The sequence below is a fragment of the Lepisosteus oculatus genome, chromosome 11, assembly GCF_040954835.1.
Source record: "Lepisosteus oculatus isolate fLepOcu1 chromosome 11, fLepOcu1.hap2, whole genome shotgun sequence".
NCBI lineage: Eukaryota > Metazoa > Chordata > Actinopteri > Semionotiformes > Lepisosteidae > Lepisosteus > Lepisosteus oculatus.
In genome coordinates, this window is record NC_090706.1 from 31943702 (window position 1) to 31967194 (window position 23493).

The window sequence follows — 23493 nt, forward strand, 5'->3', positions numbered from 1 at the left end:
TTTCAGATATCAAACACAAGGATAGCGGTGATCTAGCTTCCCCAGACTTGAGATAGAAGGCACTCATCAAAAAAGAAAAGTAAAAATAAACCCATAAAAAAACCATAAAATTTGTCCTAATTAAGCGCTTGCAATTCCAAATTTCCTTTGGAAGACATTTTCTTAAATGTCACAGGTCATTCCATTCACTGAACTGGAATTGCTTGAACTCACTGGTTTTTCAAATCTTAAAACTTAGTACTGTATATCCCCTTCACCCTCCCAAAAAATCACACATGGCAGTGAGTTTCAAAGTGGATTTTGTGACGTAACATAAAAAAACTAAACAAAGTGATCTTAGTTAGACTATACCTAAAGGAAAAAAACTGATTTGCATCATGGAGTGTATGAATGTTACTATGCACTGTGCATAATATTAAGTATTTGCATTATTATCTCTCTACATTTTTAGAGAGAAAATCATGCAAAAGTCATTGCACAAGTCATGATCTGCTCTTTGAGAGCAGTAATTCACTGCACTCAATAGGCATTGCTCCTTCACAGAAGCCAAATGTTAAGCAGAGAAGGTTAAAGAAATTAGGTAAGAACAACATTTCCTTTTAAAATTATTATAACTACATTTTGAAACATTTTTTCTGCCTTTAGAAATATTTTTAACATAATTGTTCAGTAGGAAATCTATTTGAAGCATATAATGAATTCTGTCTTCAAAATATGTACAGTAACTGTCTCACTTCATCTTTTAGATGTTTTTCCTTTGTCTTGATTTGAGAACCAATGCATGTACTGCTATCATTTATCTATTACTACTGTAAATATAAAATGGCTTTTCTGACAATGTATAAATGATGTTGGTTAATGCTTACTGTATTTCATGTTTACAACTTGTGGAAACTTTATTTTTTCAAGTGAAACAAAATGCAAATTTACTTAATGCTTAATGGATTATACCCCCTGTAAATGTATAATTAAATCTGAAATTGGGTAATGTATGTTCTTGTTTACAATGATTTTCTTTCCCGACTACTACAGTTTACACTTTACCCATTTGAGGTAAAGATCTGAATAAATATTAATATGGTTGTATTTATATAAATCTTTGTATTTATGTGGCTGCTTTGCAGCCACAGGACCTGAAAGCTTTACAATCATTGAGTCTGCTCTATACCAGCACATTCTAGAGGTATTTTGAGACCATCTGTCCAACAGCTAAAGCTTAGCCAAAAATGGATCAGCTAACGAGACAATGATCAAAAACACACCAGTAAATCTACAACTGAATAGCTGAAACAGAAAAGAATCAGGATTATGGAATGCCCAGGTCAAAGTCCACACCTCAACACCATTGAAATGCTGTGGTGGGAAATCAAGAGAGCAGTTTATGAATGAATGCCCCTTAAAAATCACTGAGCTGAAGTAGTTTTGTAAGTAGGAACGGGCCAGAATTCCTCCCAGGTGATGTAAGAAACTGATAAACTCAGTTTATTTCAAGTAATTAGTACTGTAAGGACTTGGTGATGACTAGATGAAGGTCTGATCTGTTTTAATATGCAAAACCATAGGATCATAGGGGGAGATTACTTTCTTTTCCACATCACTGTATATCTCCCCACTGAGACACTTTGAGACCAGATTCAGTTTTAAATATATATTTTAAGAGACTTACTTTAAGTTTTTAAATTTAACATTGCACCTTAGCTAAATTGGGTACTGTTGCCCTATTGTAAAATAATTCATTTTTAGAATTATTTTCTTTTTATTTTAGGCTTTAGAGACAACAAGTTTTAGATCTGATGATCATCCATTCAGATTTGCATTTTAGGGTTATAGTGTCCTACTAATACCTTCTCCAGTATTTATTTCTATCAGGAGATTAACAAAAGTAAGCAAAACTGAAGCCTATATGCAAAATAAAATTTAAACTTAAGGACTGTATCTGCAATACAGTTTCAGTATTGACAGGGCAAGAGCTGGCCCCACTAACACCTCTTCCAGTGTTTTTTTCCCAGGAGGTCTAACATCCAGGTACTGACCAGGCTCACACCTGCTTAGCTTCAGTGGGTTATCAGTTGTAAGTTACAGGGTGATATGGCTACATAATTTCACTTTGCAATCCTGTCCTTCTAGGACAGACCTCAGGTTCTTATGAGAACTCAGCAGCTTTATGATAAAGGATGGATCATACATGGCATACAGTTTATTTTTTTATTTGGTTCAAAAGCTAATGGAAGGCACAGTGCAGGGTTAACAACACAATGAAATATACAGTAATATCTAAAAATTTAATCCTGCTTCCACTGATTGGTTTTTAAAAGAGTACTGTATAAATGCTGTTTTTTTTATTGCAGCTTCTATACTTTGAAAATGAAACCCTGTGGACTTCTTCCTTGTATGCTGGTTTTGATTTTTATTTCTAGTAAGTGGTTTGTCACCGTTTTTCTCTTTTATATATTTTTATTTTTAAATGCTATTATTACTGTGATTGCAGTGTAGAGGTCCAAATCCCACATAAATCAAGCCATTTACCAATGAGGCACCACATATGGTGGACATACAGAATATGTACATAATATACATTTTCCTTGAGAATTCATGAGGGCTGATTTTCAAAAGTTTCTGTTCCTGCAGAAAGCAGTTTATACAATATCACATTTGAAGGCTGTATTTTAAAATATGAACTTAACCTGTGTGAAATATTTTATGTTTGTGATTTTTTTGCCCTAGGTATCCAAATGGACATCATTGATCAATTAAATCTCTGCAAACAGTGCAATGTAAACAGCAACTGCTGCATACCGTCTATTAACAATTTTTACCAACAGAGTATTGGATGGTCTTTCCATCTTGGTAAGCTTGCCTATCTTTAGATGATAGTTCCTGGAATCTGAAACGATGAAAGATTCTTCATTCTCTCTGAAGGAAATTACTGATCCTGTTTAAAATTAAAAGCAAAAAGACTATTATTCTGCATCTTTAAAATATTGACAGTGGTGTTCAACTCCTTTTTAATCTGAGCAATTAACTCTCAGTTCTGTTCTAGTAAACACCTAATTTTCTTCTTTACTACGAGGAAGGCCTTGGAACAAATTTGAATTTATTATTACCTATATCAGGTTATGCTTTGATGAATTTTGTCAAAGCAATTATCTATCTGGTCCCTTTGCCACTCTAGTTCAGTTCATACCTTACAACAACCTACCCTAATTATTACCCCCAGTAAATTATATTTCATTGTGTTACAACCAGAATTGAATCTGGATAATTAATCTATGAGTTCTATAATGGAGTAATGGTGGATTTTCATCAGATATCTGACCACTCATTTTTAAGTACTTAAAGTATGTGTTATGATCATAAGTCCCTCCTCTTAAGGGCACTCCGGCTCTTTCTTGTTTGCTTGATTGTCCTGCACCTGACTCCTATCCAGCCCCTCCCTACAAAAGCCAGATGCTCCTACCATTCTGGGCTCAACATTGGAAGATGGACGCCTGGAAGCCCTCCTACCAGTGGGTCCAGGAGAGGCTCGACGGCAAAGGCTTCGCAACGGCGTCCTGGTCATCTGGGTCTTGCAGCTTGGAGCTTGGTGCTTGGAGCGCCTGGCCCTGTTACACCTTTTTATTCCCCCGACCTTTCACCAGATCCCGCTCCGGCTTTTAACTTTTGTCTTGTCTGTCTTGGATGGATGACCCGGCTCTGGACTTTAGCTCCAACTCTGGATTTCCCTTACGGACTCCTGCTGGGCTGTCGCATGGGCTACGCCCCCCCCGAGCACCAGTGCACTGTCGACACGCCCCCTTGTTCTTCTATCAGCCCCACTCCTAGTCTTCTTTCCCGCATGTTTGTTACACTCCCTTCTGGATTCTATCGTCTGCATAGGGTCCTGATTAACACTGCGTGACAGTATGCAAGGAACCGATGATCATATATCTCATCGAAAGAGTTTGTCGTAAATTGTTAAAGAAAAAAAAGACAGCAAATTGTGTGTTTTGAATATTTTATTTTATTTTCTCCTATACCTGACAGTTGAAACTGATTTGAAGGCAATAAATCAATGCTGTGTCAACGTGTCTTTAAACATTCCTGACGGCATTACTTCCTGTAAGTGCTGTTGTTTTTTACACTTTTTAAAATTTTCATAGATTACGGAATGTTTTCAAGTTCCTTAATTGTATTGTGTTATATTTATTTAATATTTGGTTTCTCCAGCTGCCTGCAAATCCCTGGCGGAAAACATTACGAATGTATGCCTCTCGGAAAATAATTTTACAGATCACATGTTTTGTGGTAAGCACTTCAGCAGATAATGCATGCCTTATTAAAAAGTTGTTCTCGTATGGTATTTTTTTCTTACAAGTTTTATTATTTTCTTTATTTTTGTAGTCAATACTTCTAAAACACCAGGAAAAGTAATTTGTTCTATTAATTTAACTTATGTTTTATCTATCTAGTTCTCAATCTACAGTATGTACAGTATTACTCAGTTGTTTCCTGGCTTATTAATGACCCAGTTTGAGCAGCTGGGTTTTCAGATTTTTTATCCTTCTAAAGTTAGATTTATTATTAACATCAGGCCTTTTATAACAATATCATTTTTATTGTCAATATATTTCAGTATTATAACTATATTCTCCTTCCATTTTTCAGTAATATTCAAGGACTGCCTGAAAGGTATTTTTTTCTCAGTGTTCATTCCTAAGACACATGCTTTCTATTGTATATGGACCCAAATAATACTAATTAAGAAATAAAAGGGATATTTCTAAAGATTACTTCTCTGCAGTATATAATTGGCCTGCAATTATCTGAAACTTATTGTAAAATATTTAAGTTTTAAGTCAAATAACAGATAACTGTAGAATATGAAATATTTTAGTATGTAAGAGGAGAGAGATTATAAAATAAGTATTGAAGGACATACAGTCAGAACCTCTATGAAATGTTCCACTGGGTTGCAGCAATGGCCGTGATGATAGGGTTGGTGGTGGTGTATTTTTGCAATAAAAGCTGGAAATGTATCTATATCTAGTGAGTAGTGATTGGCAGGAAATACATTCAAGCTCTGTCCTGAATGCATACTGTATTCATCAATAGAATGATTGATTACAAATGGCTTTCCACAGATTCGCGGTATTTTGAATTTTATAAAGGTAAAACTAAAGCCTTTTACTCATCCCTCTCACAATTCTACAATTCATCAATTAGTTTAAGCACACGTTTTCTGTATTTTTAGTTAGCCATTTCTTGAACATTTTCACCCTCAGAAGGCATGTTTAACTTTATTTTAATCCATTTGTCTTTAATTTTTTATTTAATGTACACATATCACAGAAGTAATCGATCTAATTATTATGTGTTTTTTGTACCTCTGATTGCAGCTTACACTGTTCAAATAAAAACAAATAGCACAGAAGTTCCTGAAGGCAATGACCTTACATTGTCCTGTGCCAATTATGTTCCTAAAGTGACTCAATTGTTTTATTGGTTCAAAGATGACCAGTTCTTGAAACTTACTAATTCAAGTAATCTGACATTAAGAAATGTGTTGCAAAACTACACTGGAATGTACCACTGTACTGTGAAAACACCATGTCTAAATCTGACTTCAAATAAACTTCATATTACTGTTAAAAGTAAGTACGTCTTAATTTATATTTTTTAAATACATTTTTCAACATGTTCTATAATATTTACAGAGAAACAGAATATAATGTTATTATTATTTATGGTTTTGTCTTTGATTATACAACCAGGTGATGGTTTTATACTACTTCTTCTGTGTGGCTTGGCTGCTGGGATATTTGTCTTTGGCTTGGCTGTCATGATGAGATGCATACTTAAAAAATCAAGAGGTAAGGTTTTGTGTTCCTGCTCTACTTTGAAATAGCTGTCCCTCTAAATGTAGCACCATTAATAAGGTATACTGTAGCAGTGCACAGATAAATGTGACCTACTGTATACTAGTAATATCAGAACTAAATATTTACAGACTTTTAGAAAAGCAAGAAACAGTTGTCTGTAGTTTGCCAAAACCATGACTTGCCAGGTGCGTGCAGGCTTACAGTGATGCCAGTGTGAGACACACAGCACTCCTCCAGCTGGTGCCAACTGTGCTGTTGGGCACTTGCAGCATGCCAAAAAACTATGAGAGGTGGCATGCCCCCACCTCAAAATGTGCTCTCACTCTTATTTTTCTCCATGCAGCCGCAAGCTGACAATTGATCAATCGGATGGACATTTAAAACATATTTTAAAATTTTAATGTCCATGTTTAAAAACAATATCACCTATCCATGATCATTTGCCAATACATTTGCTTTTGCATTAAGAAGTACACATTTGTGTATCTGCCTGTAACATTATACTTTAACACCTTTTTTTTATTTTCATCTTCACCTTTTAATTTTCTGTTGTATTTCTTCACAGCCCAAAACACAAAAAGAAATGAGATGCATATCTACGCCAACGCTACTTAAATTTCTATAATTTTGTAACATTCTATACAGTGTATGACCTATAATGGCCTTTTGCAAAATTCTGGGTGCAGCTCAATCTTTAGATCTACTGTGGAGGAAATGGTCAGTAATGTTTGTGGGGGGCCTCTTTAAAAAATGGGCAGTCTACTATTGTTATAAAAGGCAATGTTTTTTTTTTTCATTTACTGGGTAAAGGCAAAAAAAGTGTTTCAAAAACACTATTTCTATTGTAAAAGAATTGCCTGTACAGTTGTTGAACCAAAGTCTTTACTCATGCTACTGTATATGGTATACCAGGCTATTCAATACAGGAAAGGAAGACTTTACAAACAGCTTCCATTAAAATGTTACCTGATTTTACGTTTAGAAGTTAAATGCTACTTTTTATCACATATTTGAATTTGCTTGATATGGGGCCTGGTTGTAATCTTATCTTCAAGATACACATATATTATACAGCAAATGGAAAACCAGAAGACTGCTTGGAAATTCAAACATGGACTCTGGACATCTAATGAAATCATGTGAAATCTAGTGTTGCTTATTGATTTCATTATTTTTGTTTTGTTGACAAATTAAAATGATATATTTTGTTTCCCCTCTATTTTTGTACTTAAGACTCCTTATTTGGAAATTTGTTTTTGCAAAATAGAATGATGACAGCATCTGTTTCCTGCTAATTCTAAAAGTGTACCAAACTGGATGCAACTTTAAAACTGAGAACAGGAAGCACTTATGTATGCAAAGAGTTATGGGTGTGTGGAACAATCTAACCAGTAATGTTACACAAGCCATAATTTCACATCTCATTTGTAAGCGTTTTTATGTTCCTACCCCTAAATTATACTTCAGTAGAAAATATGCACTATTTAATACTGTTTACCTAAGACAGCTTGTATCTGGATGATTACATTTTGTTGTATATAGAAGACATTGTATACTTAAACTGTATACTATAATAATTATATAACATGTAGAACGTGTATCTCTGTTTTTTATTTTGAAATTAAAAATATTATTTGATAAGGAGTCAAGGGGTAAGTGAAACATGGGTGGTTATTATATATGGACTGAATATAGTTTGAACTGAATTACATTTACATACTGTATAGAATGTACAGTATTTTTAATATAGTACACGTTTATTTTAAACTTACACATAAATGTACTTGTAACACTTTGAAGTTTTGAGCGAATTTGGACAGGTAGTGGTCATTGTTCATGAGTTAAATTGTACAGTATGTTTTAATATTGGCTTTGGTCTTCATGCATTTTAAAATGAGGTTCCTAACCCAAGAGAAGACTGTTACGATCCCTGCTTCAGAAGAAGACGTAGATCACGCTGAATTAGGCAACCTATCTGATCACTTATTCACCACCACACCTCCAGCACATTATATACTTAAGCAGTCTTCCCTAACCTCCTCGCTCAGTATTGGTTTTCTGTGTGAGCTTCATTACTGCTTTACGCTTTTTTCTCGTTTGCACCTTTTCGGCTTTGGAACTGCTTTTTGTCTGTTGGACCTATGGCTTTTGGTTTATGGCTTGGCTCTGGAAAGTATTTTCCTTGTTTTTGGACTCCTGGCTTTCTCCTTTGAGCTACGGCTTCTGGATAATGACTCGGGTTTGGCAAGTACCCCTCCCGGTTTTGGATTTCTGGCTTTATCCTCTTAACTACGGCTCTTGAGTTACGGCTTTGAATTGGCAATCACACTCAGTCGATTTAGGATTATTGGCTTCCCCTTTTGAATTGCAGAAAAGATCTTTTACAGGATTATTTTCCAGCTCTCGCATTAGGGTTTATTTCTTAGTTTCGTAACAAAGACAAAGTAATATATACAGCAATATTATACTAATTTTAATTTATCTTTATTTTAATTTTAATCATGCTATTACAATTTTAGTATTTATTTAGGAGGGATTTATGATTTGGGGAAAAAATGTGTTTATTTAATGGTAGAGGGACACAACTTTGTCTCCTTTTTGTTGGTTTGTTTTGTAATAAATCTGCATGATTTGGATATTTATCCTGCTAAATATAGTTGTTTTTCTTCTGCGAATAACACTTATCCACAAGCATCAGTGACAGGTCATCAGTATTAAATCTCTCTTCACATTAAGGTGACACCTACAAGTCATTCTACAGATTACTTTACAATCAAACTCAGGCCACCTATACAGAGGTTTGTTTTGACTGCTACAGGTAGACATTACAAAGGGGGGACAATATCAATAAAATTTCTGTTTATAACAGTGAAATATTTACCATAGGTTAGGTCCCCTTTTCAGGCCATATAGGCCCATGGGGAATGAGGGGCAAGGGCCACCATTTTTCTCAACCATCAGACACTGGAGGTAATGTGGTCAGCATCCACTCTGGCCGGCCTATTAGCCCTGGAAGGATTAACCCCTGGTCCTCATTTGGAAAGCAGGCTGAGTGGACTTGGGAGCAGTCTGGTAGAAATTAGAGTAAGCTACATCACTTGCCTCTACCTGGGATGGCCTTGCTGTCTGAGCTACCACCGCTCCAAAATATTTGCCATATTAGCACTAAAAGACCAGTCCGGTGCACGATTACATCAAAACATAATCATTTCTCATTTTTGAAATTTCTGAAATAGCACTAAAATTCAATCCTGTTGGGATGATAAAAAGTAAGGAAGAAGAAGAGATACATGTTTTCAAATCCATGAATGTCAGGTAATCCACATGACTTCCAGAGCAGCAGGTGGCACAGGGATAATCCAGGTAATTATTTAGTGCCGAAGAGAGGGAGGTATATGTGGAAGACTGCAGCTAATTCTGGAGTTCTAATCCTTCCCAGCCCCCACAGAGCCAAGAAGAGAGAAGACAATCCCAGCAGACTTAGCTTATTGCACAAGTGTAACCAGAGGAATAGAGAATCCATTCAGATGACCAGGGAACCTCAATAGAATGTAGCTACATTTCATTTCTGTTGCTGAAAACAAAAACAACCTACAATGGGAGAAGTGCAAAAGGTGCGGTTTGGAATATTGTTTTGTCTCTTTCTATGTGATTTAGTGTGATCCTGATATTTTCAAGGTAGGTGGGTACCTGGGAGTAATACTCTTTTAGAAGGGATATGGGGTTGGGGTTTGCTGAAATGGTTACAAAGCTTGACAGTTTAACAGATTCTCAACTCCATAAAACTGAAATCTAATCTAAAGGGCTGCCTCGTGGGCCCAGAAATAGTTTTGATCTTTCGAACTTTCAAATAATCGGAATTATTTGAAATTCTAATTTAATACTACTACTCCTTACTACTGATTATGATTGTCCACATTAGGGACTATTTATCCTTTCTCTTTTGCATGCTCTATATTTACACACAAAAAAAACATTGAAATGAGTAAAAGTTTTCACTGATTCTTAATGGGATTTTAATGATTAATCAAAGTAATTCATTAAATAAAATTACAGTATAATTTTCTGTAATTTTCAAGAAGTATCTCATATCTAAACAAGAGATACTATATATTACTTGGCTGACAATTTTATCTAAAGCAACTTGCTGTACAGTTTGTGGAAGCAATTTGAGGTATAAGGAGAAAGGGCACAATAGCAAGATCCAAGTGCAAACCCACACACTTTTAGCTACAATTTCAGATTGCTGTTAACATATGCACTTAGACAACACTCAAGAATATTTACAATCTATAAATATTTATTTTGTACTTTATTACTGAATCACAGAATGCTGAGTTAATGTGTTCTGCATGTCTTAATACTATATAAAGACCAGTATTAATCCTTTATTACTGACAAAGGACTTTGTACAAGGCCACAATATATCTATGATATGTTAAGTACTAGTGTGTCAGTCATACATAGTTAATCCATTCCTTGTAGTTGATGCTTAAAATACTTTTTCACTATTTTCAATGACATCATATACTGTAAAATCCATTGTATTGTTATAAGGAAATTAGGGAGATGATGATGATGATGATGTTGATGATTATTATTATTCTGGTTGTTGTTGTTGTTGTATTTTTTATTTGACTGAATTTTTTCACCACATAAAACAGTAGTCTTTCCCATACACAGAAGTCATTTTGTATTGAAATAGACAAGTACAAATTATTCTGGATAATACAGTGCCCTCTAGATTTATACCCCTGATGAAATAGATCAACATCATATAGCAGAATGATTTATGGATTGGATAATGTGTCTCACTTAATAAAGTACAACAGTGTTCTATTATAATCCTAACAGTAGTCCACAGATCAAAAAGTACAGAGCACAGAGCAAAGTCATGTTTGTCAAATTCCAGAAAAATGAGGGCTTTAGCAAGACACACTATCCAATCTGTATGTGTTTCTGTTATTTGGTGTTTATGTCATATATTAATATATGAAACACCCCTATTTCATCAGTTGTATGAATAATTTTGGTCAGCACTGTACGTAGAGTGTATGCAATATGAGGGTTTCTAAAGTCCAGCCTCTTGCCTTTTCTACTTAATCTGTTCAATAAGCAAAATAGGGTCAGCATCGACAGGCTTAAATATATAACGACTCCTTTCATGCTGGATTCACTATAAGTAACCTCGAAGGCTTGTTAGTTTCCCTGTGTCCTATGTGTTAGGCAAACAGGATTATGGAGGTTAACACAATTGTACCACAAATTACACTGTCTTGGTCTCCATTCTGTTGGATCAAGGTCACATTCTGTCTAGACATATGTGTCCACTGGTGTACAAGGGTTTCTCAACAGTAAAAGATGTTCTCCAAATCCTTTGCAAACAAATTGATAGTGACAGGAGTAAGATACTGATGCCCAGAAGCTCAATGTAATGTTCAAGCACAAAGGCAGCTGTAACATTTGCTCAGCAGCAACATTTGGGAAGGAAAAAAAGATGACCTAAGCATAGTCTGCCTCAACACTGTTAACTGGATAGCCATGTCCAGAACTGTTACCATTCTACACTTAAAAAAAAACATAATTTGGCACTTCAAACATCCAGACCATGATTGACCTCACCGCATTTGTGGCCTGTGAACTATAGAGAAAAGACATTGAAATCACTGCTCTGAGCTGGAGAAGGGCAGTGCTCTGAGAGTATTTTAACCCTGCTCAGTCTCTCCTTGGTGATCCAGCATTGACATGTTCACCACTTCACTCCTGAGCCACCTTCCAGCATCTCAGCAGAGCCCTTCCTATTCCTGATTTCCAGTCCTCTTGGGCTCCATCTGGGATCTCTACCCATGGATGTGCTGTCCAGGTGGAGACCAGGTTCAGACCCGAACCCCAGCTGTCGACTGCCTCAGCCGGGTCACAAGTGCATCTCCTTATTCCACCCTGATGACACACACCGGCCTGGTCTCCAGAGATGACCCCCTGATGAACACATGCCCAGTCCAGCCCGGAGACAGACTTGTCTAGTGGATGACCGCCCTGACTGGGAGTCTCCTACCTGGTTTCAGTGCCGAACCCCTCAGCCCTGCACGGCATCCTGGAATGAAACACAGCTCTGGACCTTGGTGGCTTGTCCCTGTTCTACACCAGCCTTCCCTGGACTTCCCTTTCCTTCTCCTACATTTCAGTCCCTCAGTCCACCTGCCTGCACCCCGCACAGCCCTTTCTCTAGGAGCCCGGCTGCAGGATTCTGGATTGAACCTGATGTGTCCAAATCACTTGCTTCTGGACCTTGACTTCTGCAGACAGTTTTACCTCATGCTGGCTTTGTGTCCGAGGTGCAGTGATCTGAAAACTCACCCTGGACTGTAGCACCTTAGCTCTTGGATCCATATGGACTTACCTGGGGGGGCAGCTGTAGTCGTAGTATCTTGATCTCAAACGAACAGTGATCCAGTAAACCTACTGAACATGATTTTGACATAGGTTTCTTTAATATGTAATAAAGGATCTATGAAATGTCCTTAAAATATATACTAAAATGTCCTTAAACTTGTGTTACAAACTAACTTTTACTCAAGTCTTTAAATTCAATTGTCTGGCTGCTTCATGTCTGATTCTGCCCATAGTGAAGGTTTCTTTTCTGGCAATACGAATAACTATGGAAGCAACAGAAAGGAGTAGTGATGAAAGGAAAGGCTATTTGATGAAATAATAAACGTAATGCTGTACAGTTTGCACCAGTCCTTTTAAAACAAATATTTCCATCATTATAAATAAACTTAAATGCTAATGGATACACAAAAACAGCTTTGCTTCAAATGTGTTCCATTTTTACCTTCTATTTTTTTAAATGAATGTTACAAAATGTTTTATCACAAGCCTTTTATAACCAGAACATACTGTTGCTTTCTTCTATGTTCATTATTACAGTATATTTATATTTCATTAGAATATACTGCAGCAAATATTATATTTCATACATCACATAAAGAGAGAATTTACTTTTTCAAAAACTGTTAGGTGAAGTTCTTCATGGATTTTGCATTTGTTAAAGATTGTTTGCATGCAGGACTCTCAAATTTCTAAACAAATCTGTCCTCTACTTCTGACGGACCTAATTTTGTTATGTCAGGCAGACAAGGTCAGTCATTAGGGTAGTGCTGGTTGCCAAATCCTTTTCAGCTTAGAAGCAGGTTACGAACACCATACCTCTTTGACAGACTCCTATCGCATTCCGGTCACTGCTACACAACCTGCTCACATCAGTTTAAAAAAATAATATTGTAACCTCTTTTGACTCTATTTTAGGGTTTATTTTCTGTCATTCAGAAACTGAAAGGTTCCACTGAGCAGGAGTTGAGGATAGTTCTTCTGGGATTGGACAATGCTGGGAAAACGACATTACTGAAGAAGCTTGCTTCAGAAGATGTGAACACAATCACTCCAACACAGGTAAGAAACAGGAATGGAATTTGACCGTAATGGGGATAATGGATAATGAGGCTATGCAACATTATAGAATTCTTCCTACTTGTAATTAAAGTACTATCATGAAAAATAAAAATGTGAAATTTGTGGATACAGGTGTACTGTAAGATAATATGCATTGTTGACAATATTTATTAAAACGCATTTGTGTTATATTTCTGCATTGTAATGCTGATCCTTTCTCTTGATTATTTATAAGATAAGTTTCAGCAATTTTGAGCATTTGACGTTAGTTGGGCTCCCAGGTCACTCCACTCGTGTGGCTGAACCCATGAAGTAAATGTGGAAAAGCTGTAAGGGTTTCTAATTGATAAAACATGAAGAGCAGAATTATTATGGTTGGAATTAGGACAGATGCCTTTCCTTATTGTTTTCTTGTTCTGAATTTAAGCCTTGCCATCACAGCAAGGCAAAGCTCTAATACTAACAGCTAAGTTGAACAACTTGAGCTAGTGGGGGAAATGTCTTGTAGATAGGTACATTCTCAAACTTCATTCATCTTTTTATTTTATGTCACTGATACATCCTGTCTAAAATCATGAAATAGTTTTGTACTACCCTTGTACTCCGGTTGTAATTGGCTGTAAATCAATACAACCAGCTAAATTACTCCTTACAAGCAGACTCAAATGGATGCAATAGATCTTGTGTGTAAGGCAGAGGTCAGACAAAACCAGCAGTAGTGACTCCCTACTAAAGTAGGGAGCAGTACATCTTGATAAGTGCGCTAGAGCTCCTCTTGTACTCAACATATAGGCACCTTGTGTTGCTCTTTTCGGCTCCTAAACTGTTTTGAACCCTGATACAGGACCAGATTAGTTTTCCCTGAAGGTGAAATTCCTTAAGTTGAGCCAAGTCCTCAAATGAGATTGATCCACTAAAGTAAATTGTGTAACAGATTGGCAGAGAAAATCTGCCTCTGAATTGGATAATGTTGCTGGGGTGTGAATACTGGTCAACTCAAGAAGAAAATAGCCTGAGAAGTTGCATCACTAATCTAGCGTGGAAATAAATACAACCTTTATTTATTTAAAGAATTAAATGTGATTTCTAAAAATCAGACTGAAATATACAATCGCATATAATACATGGATAATGCAGAAAACACTAATTCGCTATAGTTCAGATAAAAGTAAAAAATAAACACTAGAGTTTCAATGTTCAATAGTTCCAGGTGCTAGTAGAAATGTCTGCACATGGTGCTTGGAATTGGCAATTTCTTTATTCACCACAGAATAATTAGTTCTGCAGTATTGTTTTTAAATGAGATTAAAAAGCAATCTGTGTTTGAAGAGCCTTAGGCTCTTGTAAGCTTATATAAAAGCTTATCACTTTTCACTGTCTTTGGAGGCTTCTTTATTACTTTTCTCATTCTGGGGGGCAGGAGTTCTCCTAGATATTTTTTTGTTTCCTGGAGCAATGAGTCCATGGTCTGCTTGCTTCACATAAAGGATTGCTGTTGGTCAGTAGTTCTGTATTTTTTAAAGGCACAAGTATTATATGTTGTGGGTGCCAATGGTGAAAAGCCTAAAAAATGTGCCAGACTTGAAACATGGCTTATTTTCTAATATTAAGCTGCAATTAAGATGTTTTCACAAGCATAATAACCTTTGCTGATTAAGAAATTTAGCCTACATAATTAGTTATATTATCAATGATATATCTCTTTTTTATCACCATTTCTTTTTCAAATAAGATAGCCAGACAACTGTGTATTCCAGAACACCTGACCTTTTACATAGATTTAATTGTTCTTTTCAATACAGTAAAAAGGTTTTGGATTAATGGAGTCAATACTTTGACAGTTGTTATACCTTATTAATTGCTGTCCGTTGACTAGTACCGCAGTCTAAAACAATTTGGAAACAATGGCTGCAACATTACAATTTCACTATTTAATACAAAATAGTGACCTAAAACATCCAAGGTTGTAAGAAATTGCCCTTTCATACTATTATGGTGTTTCAGTTTTGCCACAAACAATTGCTGAGTAAACTTTCTCGGCTCTCACTTCATACAGCTTCACTCATCCTCATTGGCACCAATATAAACTGGACACTCTGGCTATTATAGTAGCACTTAATCCCTGTCACTTCTTTGGCTCTGAACTCTTCTGGATCATCTAACTTGTGCAGGCCCTAATTGGTACAAATGAATCCTTCTAATCTAACAGACTGTTAGACTTTTCCATGGGACTAAAGATTTTAAAGTATTGCAAAGGCTGTTTCTCTAATGCAAAACACTCCATAGCATATTATTCATTGTTATCCTAAGTTATATAGAAAAACAAAGTTTCTAAACTGGCAGCAAACATCCCAGAGTACTTTAAAGAGGCTCCTCGTTTCTACAAAAAAGGAAAAGAGTGACAAACACTAGGTTGACAAGTTACAAATAATTTGTTACAAAATATGGGATATGGTTGTTTTATGAGATAAGAAAAGGTTATATTGCTAATACGTCTGATTGTGTCAAGTCCACTTACATAAACTGACCAAAGTGGTCAAAATAAATGTGCAAATAAAAAAACAATAGTATGCTATCACTAGTAGGAAATATTAAGAATTGTTCAGCAAATGTTCAGCAAGTTGAAATTGAGCAAATTTACTGATTTAGGTGGTAACTAATCTCTGTCAAAATAAAAAGTCTCAAAGAAAGTTTTAACAAACGTTCAAGTATTCAGCAACATTTTATGTAATCAGATACACAGTATATTTTCAGCGTTCAGAATTGTAAAATTATGGTTTTAAATGCACTGAGCCTACGTTCTTTTATCATTTTAATTTCCTCTACTGCAGGGTTTCAATATTAAAAGTGTGGCTTCCAATGGTATGAAACTGAATGTCTGGGATATTGGAGGCCAACGGAAAATTCGCCCTTTCTGGAAGAAGTATTTAGAGAACACAGACTTGTTGGTGAGCAATCTGAAATTATTTTCTCCCACTTTTTAGAACTCAGCCTTCCATCATGGTATGATACTCAGCACTGAAGGACTAGGTAGTAAATCTGAATCGTGTCTCCTTTTTTAAGAAAAAAAAAACAAAAGGAAAAAATCTCCAAAGTTTCTCTGTCTTTGTTAATTATGTTTTTGTATAATTTCAATTACACTGTTTCCTCATTGTGGAAATAAATATTAAACCTCCATATGTCTTTCTAATATTAATATGAGTTTCAACTTTACTATAACTAGTTTTACATAGTAACACTTTATACTATGGTGCTGCTTATAAATGTTATTTTAACATTCTATGAATATTTGGAAGATGTAAAAATAACATACAGTATAACAGATTGGACATATTGGAGGTTTTTTAAATTTAGGAGTACTTGCCAATTACAATTTACAAGAAAGTTCTACTTATTACTTTATTTTCATACCTTTATTACTTATTTACCTTATTATTGCATTTTCTTCTTTATTAACAATGTTCAAAAAGACTGAAGAATGTCAATAAGAAATATATGTAAAAAATGGGGGCCTTTGGCTGAGGCACAGGTTCTTTTGCTAATTCGAGCCTGGGTCAGGTTGCTTGCCAACTGTGACCGGGATTCCCCACGAAGTGTCACATAGTTGGTGGAGTTGCCAGAGTAGTGCTGGGATGAACCTGTTGGGGCTTTCTCAGCTGCCTACCAAACAGAGACTCCTGCAACATGCCTGACACTTTCAGGCTTACACATATGTCAATGAGAGACCGAGCGAGTTAGGGGCAATGGAGCCTGCTGCATGTCAGATGGTTCAGCAGGTGGGCATGTCTGAGGAGCACATTTGTGGTCTCTGTCTGTGTGAGTGCAGGAGTCAAATAAACTGGAAAATAGACATTGGGTGAGTATAAAACAAAATGTGTCAAAATAATAAAAACATATTTATAACTCCTTTATAAATTGCCACAGAGGAATAATTAGTGTTGTGTTTTTCGTCTTATTTCGAATTTAAAATATTTTTTTGCTTCTTTCTTCAAAAAGAAGAAATGATTTTCCCCCTACATATTTCATGACTTTATCAGTTGTTCTTGCACTGATAGATTTCTGGATGATTGGTCAATAGTTAATAGATGATAAAGGCGCAGTGTGGCAATGTGGCAGTCTGCCAGTACAGGGTCATTTTACATTCTAACAATGCTTCTTTCTGTGGGACTATGACTTTGATGTAGAGCACATACGTTCATGTAAGCCTTGTAAATAAGTCAGCTTTCTTTTTTACAGATCTATGTCATAGACAGTGCAGACAAGAAACGGTTTGAAGAAACAGGCCAGGTAATGTTTTTTTTTTTTCTGTAGGTCATGCCAAAACCCTGCATCATTTTTTTACTACTGTGAACTTTATATTCTTACCATGAGAATTCTGGGACAATTTCCAGACTGTTGCACAATGCTTCTACAGTTATCACTTTGCCTTGGTATTAGCAAAGTAGTACTAAAAGCAAGTTAAAATACATATGTTAAAATCCCATACCTTTTTAAAATTTGCAGAAACAAATGAATGAGAAGGCAATCGACTTTTAAAACACGATTCTCCTCACCACATCTTGGAGGTGTTCTATATGTCCTCATGGGTTTATTTGTTGTGTTCGCACTGTATCTCACCTATTTCAGGAACTTTCTGAACTCATAGAGGAGGAGAACCTGAAAGGTGTCCCTGTGCTCATCTTCGCTAACAAGCAGGACCTGGTGTCAGCAGCTCCAGCAAGTGAAATTGCAGAGGGGCTCAACCTTCACACATACCGGGACAGGGAGTGGCAAATTCAGGCCTGCTCAGCGCTGTCAGGGGAAGGCGTGCAGGTAAAAGCATCACCTGGTAGTCTTGAAGCAGTGGCCTGACAAAGATGATGTCCGGAAGAGAATACACCACGCTGTAACATGTTCTTGCTTGGGATTCAGACAAACATGGCGAGTCCAACACTGACTGCCCTCTGGCAGAAGAGAAATTTATATATTCCAGTTGGCATTTTTTAAATGGGTTGAAATAATTGAAGTTTAAATGACTGAATCTCTTCAATCACACATGAGCACAATCCAAACGTTTAGCACTTACCAACCCAAAAAACATGTCCAAAAGAATTAGTGATGTTTTCTGTAATACTTCTCAATCTTAAAATGAATGGTAGGGACTGGAAAGTGAATTCTGGGTTTTTAAAAAGGAAATGCTGTAATTGAGGCCCTATGTGTCAAGTGAATGATGTCTGTTCACTTTCATAACATATCACCATAACATCTATGTCCCAGGTTTCACGAGGAAAACTGTAGGTACCTTTTGTCTCTTTTGGTCATATCCTGCATAGATTGTCCTTTGTAATACCTCTAGCAACCAGAAGTTAATATCAAAATCCTAGCATTGCAATTTCTCTTGAGTGCACAGCAATTATTCCAGGTGACAAGTTTCATGTCCAATCAACACAGTATGTACAATATCACATGACTCAGTCTTTTAATAAATTATATGACTTGCTAAGATAAAGGGAAATAAAAGAAGAAAAGCAATTATTATTATTCCTCTGGCAGCTTATTGCTTTATATGTTCCCAGGTTGTAGTCCTCAAAATGTGATTGGCTGTTGCTCTGAACAGTGGCAATTTGTATCAGATGTGACTTTTGTCAGGTCAAGACAAACAATCAATTACTGCAATAGGTCCAAACAGAAGGCTTTTTAGTCTAGATTTTTGAATTTGTCAATTTAAGAATTTTACATTTTAACTTAAGGTGTTAATTTAAGAAATTTGGAAATTCATAACACAAACCGCATATCAAAATTCTATCTAAAATTTACCTTTTATAAACATCAGTACACATCTTACATTCTGTGGTTCATAGACTTTTGTATTCTCTGTATCTGTAAATTTTCATTTGTATCTATTCCCTACCAAGGCAATTAGCTTTCTGAATTATTTTCTATGCTACTTACATACATTTCTATGCTATTTTACATACATGTCTGGTATTGTTATTACAAACTTTACTTAAATATAAGCTTATATACAGTACTGAAATGTAAAGAATGCTAGATAGAATTGATGTATTTTATCAGTACTTGTATTGGTAGATTTTAAATCCGCATGATCCTATCTATTTTTGAGGGATTTATAAATATATATATAACTCTAGTCTGCACTTAGAATCATCAAAATGGAACAGAACTACTGTAATTGCACACAGCCATATTTTTTATCATGAACAATACTTTTGTTTTTAAGTAAAATGCTGCAATGATTTCTAAAATATTAGTCCTGTAGAGCTATTCTGTAGGAGATTTGCATAAATTAATGTCTTATTTTACGGAAAATATTTCAAATCAGCTTTTGAATTAAATCCTGCCATAAACCCCATTTAAAGCCTGTTCCATTCACTGTCTGAAGGTTTATTTATGATTAATTTCCCTATTGGTGTGTTTCATTCTTCACTTTAGTTACCAGATGAGAAACAGTAATTGCCTTGAAGTGTACACGATACACTACATTGAGTTTTATTGAATTTTCCTTAAAGCAACAACATGATACTTTTTCCGATACAGATGCAGTTGTCAGTTACAGTTTTGCCTTTACACAGATGTGGTTAAGAGGTCTAAATACAAGACTAGACCCAGCTCAAAGTCTGCATATAATAATCAAATAATATTAATATGGTGTTAAAGTATATTTGTTAGTTTATATTTATTATGTTTGTGGCTTATTCAGTTTAACACCTTTTAACACCTTCTCAGTTTTTGGAAACTTATAAAAATATGATTAACCATGATATAAATCCTATAGTTCAGGAAGTTTTTTATGGCATTAAACAATACGTGCACATAAAGATATCCTGAAGATAAATTATGAAATACCCAAAAAGTAGGTTTAGTAGAGTAGTAGAGTGTATTCATAAACCCAAGCTATTCAAGGATGTTAAAATTCAGTTCTGAAAATACTAATTCCTGCTTTATTATTTTTTAGGATGGGATGAACTGGATCTGCAACAACATTGTTAATAAGAAAAAGTAACATCATTATCTACAGTACATTGTTAAGAAAATAATCCTTAATTTTCACTTATACTTTAAGTGTGTTATTGCTATTAACAATAATTATGTTAATCGTGTTTGCAGCTTCAAGCTATCTCATTTGAAATGAACTGCTGGAAAATAAAATTACCAAGATCTGTGACTGATATTAATGGCCTTTTCTGCTAATATTCATATACAGAAAAGGAAATCTATCAGTCAAGATGGGTTTACTAGTGCAGATTGATCTATCAAAACTGTATGGTTTCTTTGGTTGATAAGCTGTAATGTACAATTTTAAAAATAAAACACTAGATCATTATTGTTTCCTGTGTTCATTTATTCCCCTGTAATTATTGTAAGTAGAAAGTAGGTTGACTATTTCAGTTATTACATCTATTGTACTTTCAGAAAACAAATGACTGTTTGATACTTATGGCACAAGAATTGTGGGTTATGTATGAAGTTTGTACTCTTAGATCACACTGCTTAAAAATCAGTTCTGTGTAGGTATTGTTTTTACCATTACATTAGTTTAATTCATTTTCCTTAGGAAGGAAAGTGCTGTTTTCTAATTTTCTGAAAACGTTATAACAATGGGAACACTTCATGACTAATTTTTTTAACAACCATCTTATCAAAGTACTAAAAGGTACTGTTACAGTTACAGTATGTGGGTGGAACCACATAAAATGTAATGAAATACAGTACTTGAGCTTTCACCTCTGATGACTTTCCTACCATGTCTACTAACAGAATATAATACTAAAAGATCTAGTCCAGCCATTCCTTGAAAGACGTCAGGGTATGAGCTTCAACAACACAGCTGGGTAGCGATTTCCTGCCTCACTCTCAGCTGTGAAATGCCTGGTGTTCTAAATGTCTAGTATAACTTTTTTCAGTCTGTGTGTTTCCCATCTTACATTTATTGTTTATTATTTTATTACCTGTACATAATACACTGCTTTTGTCTACATTGTCATCCCCCAGGTTTTTACCCACTTTTGAATATTGTCTTAATCTTTTTTACTTTTCCTTGCATCATCTACAGTGTAACTCTCTGAATTTCATGTGATCTGCTCATTTTACTAGTGTGCTTATTATACCAGAATTCAGATGATTGACATACACTAGAAAAAGCACTCTGGTACCAGCACTCCACTCTGGTACCAATCCATAGGCAGGTCATTTCCAAATCCAAGTCACATTGGCTCCTCAGGCAAGAACTTAACCTGGTTTCTGTGACATTAAGCAGATGAGAGAGCTCAAGACACACAATACAGAACGCTGGCCCATCTCAGGGATTGTTCACAAGCAATGCTAGTCCCCATTTCTATAGCCATGTGGACTGGGGAATTGAGGTAAAAGTAAAGTACATTGCTCATGATACAATAGGACTGTCTGCAGTGGGGACTTAAACACAGAACCTTTCATTAGAAAAAGTATTAAAAACCATCTGAATATCTAAACATACCATATCATATGCTCTGTTTCAACCACTGTTTTTGCTTGTTCACAGATTTGTAATAAAAATAAAAAGACTAATAAGAATGGTAAAATGAACGTGATTTATTATTGTTTCTGTAACCTGTTTGCACTGCTGTGCATGAGATTTAAATCCCTCTCTCTTTGAGATACTTCACAATGTCGTGGACTTTCTTGTTCAGTAAGCCCCCATGGACCCCTCTCTTCCCTATCAGAAACACCAGTGCCTTCGCTGTCCTTCCCACGGCTATTGACTTCCCTTCGTCGCCCTTGGTCCTGATGTCCATGGCTGAATCTTCATCGATCATCAGATAGTCTCTGATAACCGAGGCTTTTTTACCTCCTATGGTAATGCCAGTCCTCAGGAAGGATGTCCGATCATTTCCCATCAGTATCTCCACTTCTTGTGGGCTGACAGCTGCCAGAACACCACCAGGTCTGGAAGCCCAGACAGCCTTGCTCTCTGAACAGCCGACGACAGCGGCATCTTCCACGGTTTCCTCTTTGAGAAGAGCCGCAACGTAGTCTTTCCACTCTCCCATTTTTTCCCCCTATTTTCAGTTTTTAATACAGAGCTCCTGTTGAAAGATGATGTAGAGGAGTCAGAAAAATAGTCTAATCATTTATCCTACTGTTGTAACTGGTCCATCACATTTTCTCTAATCTCTGAAAACGAATTAATTGAATTAATTGTAGGTATTGCAGTATTACTGAATCACACTTTTCTACTATAACTGCATATTTATTACAGTTCTGAACACTGGACTGTTTATAAATGACACTAACTACTAACTACTGTTACTAACCATATACAATTCATCATTAGCAACGATCGCGTACGACCAAGCTTTCGGTACAAAGTTTCTCTTCATGTCTTACAATTGTACATACAGTACAGTAAGTCTACAGTCCATGTATTGAAATGTTACCGGAACAGAAAATAATAATAATTAATAACAGCAAACATTTCTTCCTGGTTTGTTTTACCCTTTGTGCTATTCATTGTTGGAATGAAGGAAAGCGCAGAATGAACCTCAAATCAGAAGTCAGGCAAACAACGTTTTCACACCGAGATCAATTCTCACCACGCTGTGGTGGCCGTCCAGCAAGCTTTCAAGCGTAAACATCATTATCCTTTCCGCGTTTCCGGCACGGCACCTGTAACTGTTTTAATTTCGGCTCACCGTGGAAACAGAACGTGTCTGGCTTTCTGTGAGAAGAGGCTGGAGCTAGAGCGCACCGTTTTCTGTGTTCTGGCAGTAACAAATTAAAGGCTTTTTTTTTTTAATGGGTAGCTATTGTAAATGGATGCTGCAAAGAACATGCTGCTGCACGAATTGGTGAAACAAATGCGCTAGACTTACTCACTATCACACAACAACTAGAAACATAATAATAAAGCAAACTACGAATTCATTTTTAAAATATTAAGGCAACTAAATTGATTAAAAAGTGTTGTTTTTTTTTCTTTTTAGGCCACTTTCCGAAACTGATTTTCTTATTTTGGGACGTCGTATAGAGGTCGTTAACCTTATTAAGAAGGTTAATTTATTAAGAAGACCATTCAATCTTAAAAGATTCATGTTTATTGTTTACACGTTTTTAGCCCTTGTGTGGAAAAACTAAAAAGCAGAGCTACATCAATCTTTAAAATGCAGTAGACCTATCTTAATGTTGTTAGAAATTAGGGCTATAT

General features: G+C 35.8%; 3 protein-coding genes across 7 annotated transcripts; 2 read left to right on the top strand and 1 right to left on the bottom strand.

The window, feature by feature from the left end:
* Nucleotides 1-52: 52 nt before the first annotated feature.
* LOC107077662 (uncharacterized) lies at nucleotides 53-8630 on the top strand. Its single transcript, XM_015349659.2, has 9 exons — nucleotides 53-580; nucleotides 2349-2416; nucleotides 2725-2847; nucleotides 4024-4098; nucleotides 4207-4284; nucleotides 4645-4668; nucleotides 5376-5630; nucleotides 5751-5849; nucleotides 6424-8630. Exons 2-9 carry the CDS (start codon nucleotides 2365-2367, stop codon nucleotides 6471-6473), a joined length of 756 nt encoding a protein of 251 aa, XP_015205145.2. The 5' UTR covers nucleotides 53-580; nucleotides 2349-2364; the 3' UTR covers nucleotides 6474-8630.
* Nucleotides 8631-9279: 649 nt separating this feature from the next.
* arl3l1 (ADP ribosylation factor like GTPase 3, like 1) lies at nucleotides 9280-20625 on the top strand. 3 transcript variants are annotated; one of them, XM_015349670.2, is made up of 6 exons: nucleotides 9280-9472; nucleotides 13188-13310; nucleotides 16142-16258; nucleotides 17547-17597; nucleotides 17937-18122; nucleotides 20266-20625. In XM_015349670.2, the coding sequence occupies exons 1-6, from the start codon at nucleotides 9455-9457 to the stop codon at nucleotides 20311-20313; spliced, it is 543 nt and encodes a 180-aa protein (XP_015205156.1). In that variant the 5' UTR covers nucleotides 9280-9454; the 3' UTR covers nucleotides 20314-20625. The 3 variants fall into 3 exon arrangements, with proteins under 3 accessions (XP_015205156.1, XP_006631944.1, XP_069052199.1); XM_006631881.3 differs by having other exon boundaries at nucleotides 9283-9472; nucleotides 13167-13310; XM_069196098.1 differs by having other exon boundaries at nucleotides 9461-9536; nucleotides 13167-13310.
* Nucleotides 20626-21861: 1236 nt separating this feature from the next.
* On the bottom strand, nucleotides 21862-22972 carry LOC102696122 (profilin-3). 3 transcript variants are annotated; one of them, XM_015349770.2, is made up of 2 exons: nucleotides 22883-22972; nucleotides 21862-22375 (listed from the first exon to the last, which is right to left on the bottom strand). In XM_015349770.2, exon 2 carries the CDS (start codon nucleotides 22337-22339, stop codon nucleotides 21926-21928), a length of 414 nt encoding a protein of 137 aa, XP_015205256.1. In that variant the 5' UTR covers nucleotides 22340-22375; nucleotides 22883-22972; the 3' UTR covers nucleotides 21862-21925. The 3 variants fall into 3 exon arrangements, with proteins under 3 accessions (XP_015205256.1, XP_015205255.1, XP_006631945.1); XM_015349769.2 differs by having other exon boundaries at nucleotides 22831-22933; XM_006631882.3 differs by having other exon boundaries at nucleotides 22785-22926.
* Between the last annotated feature and the right edge of the window lie 521 nt (nucleotides 22973-23493).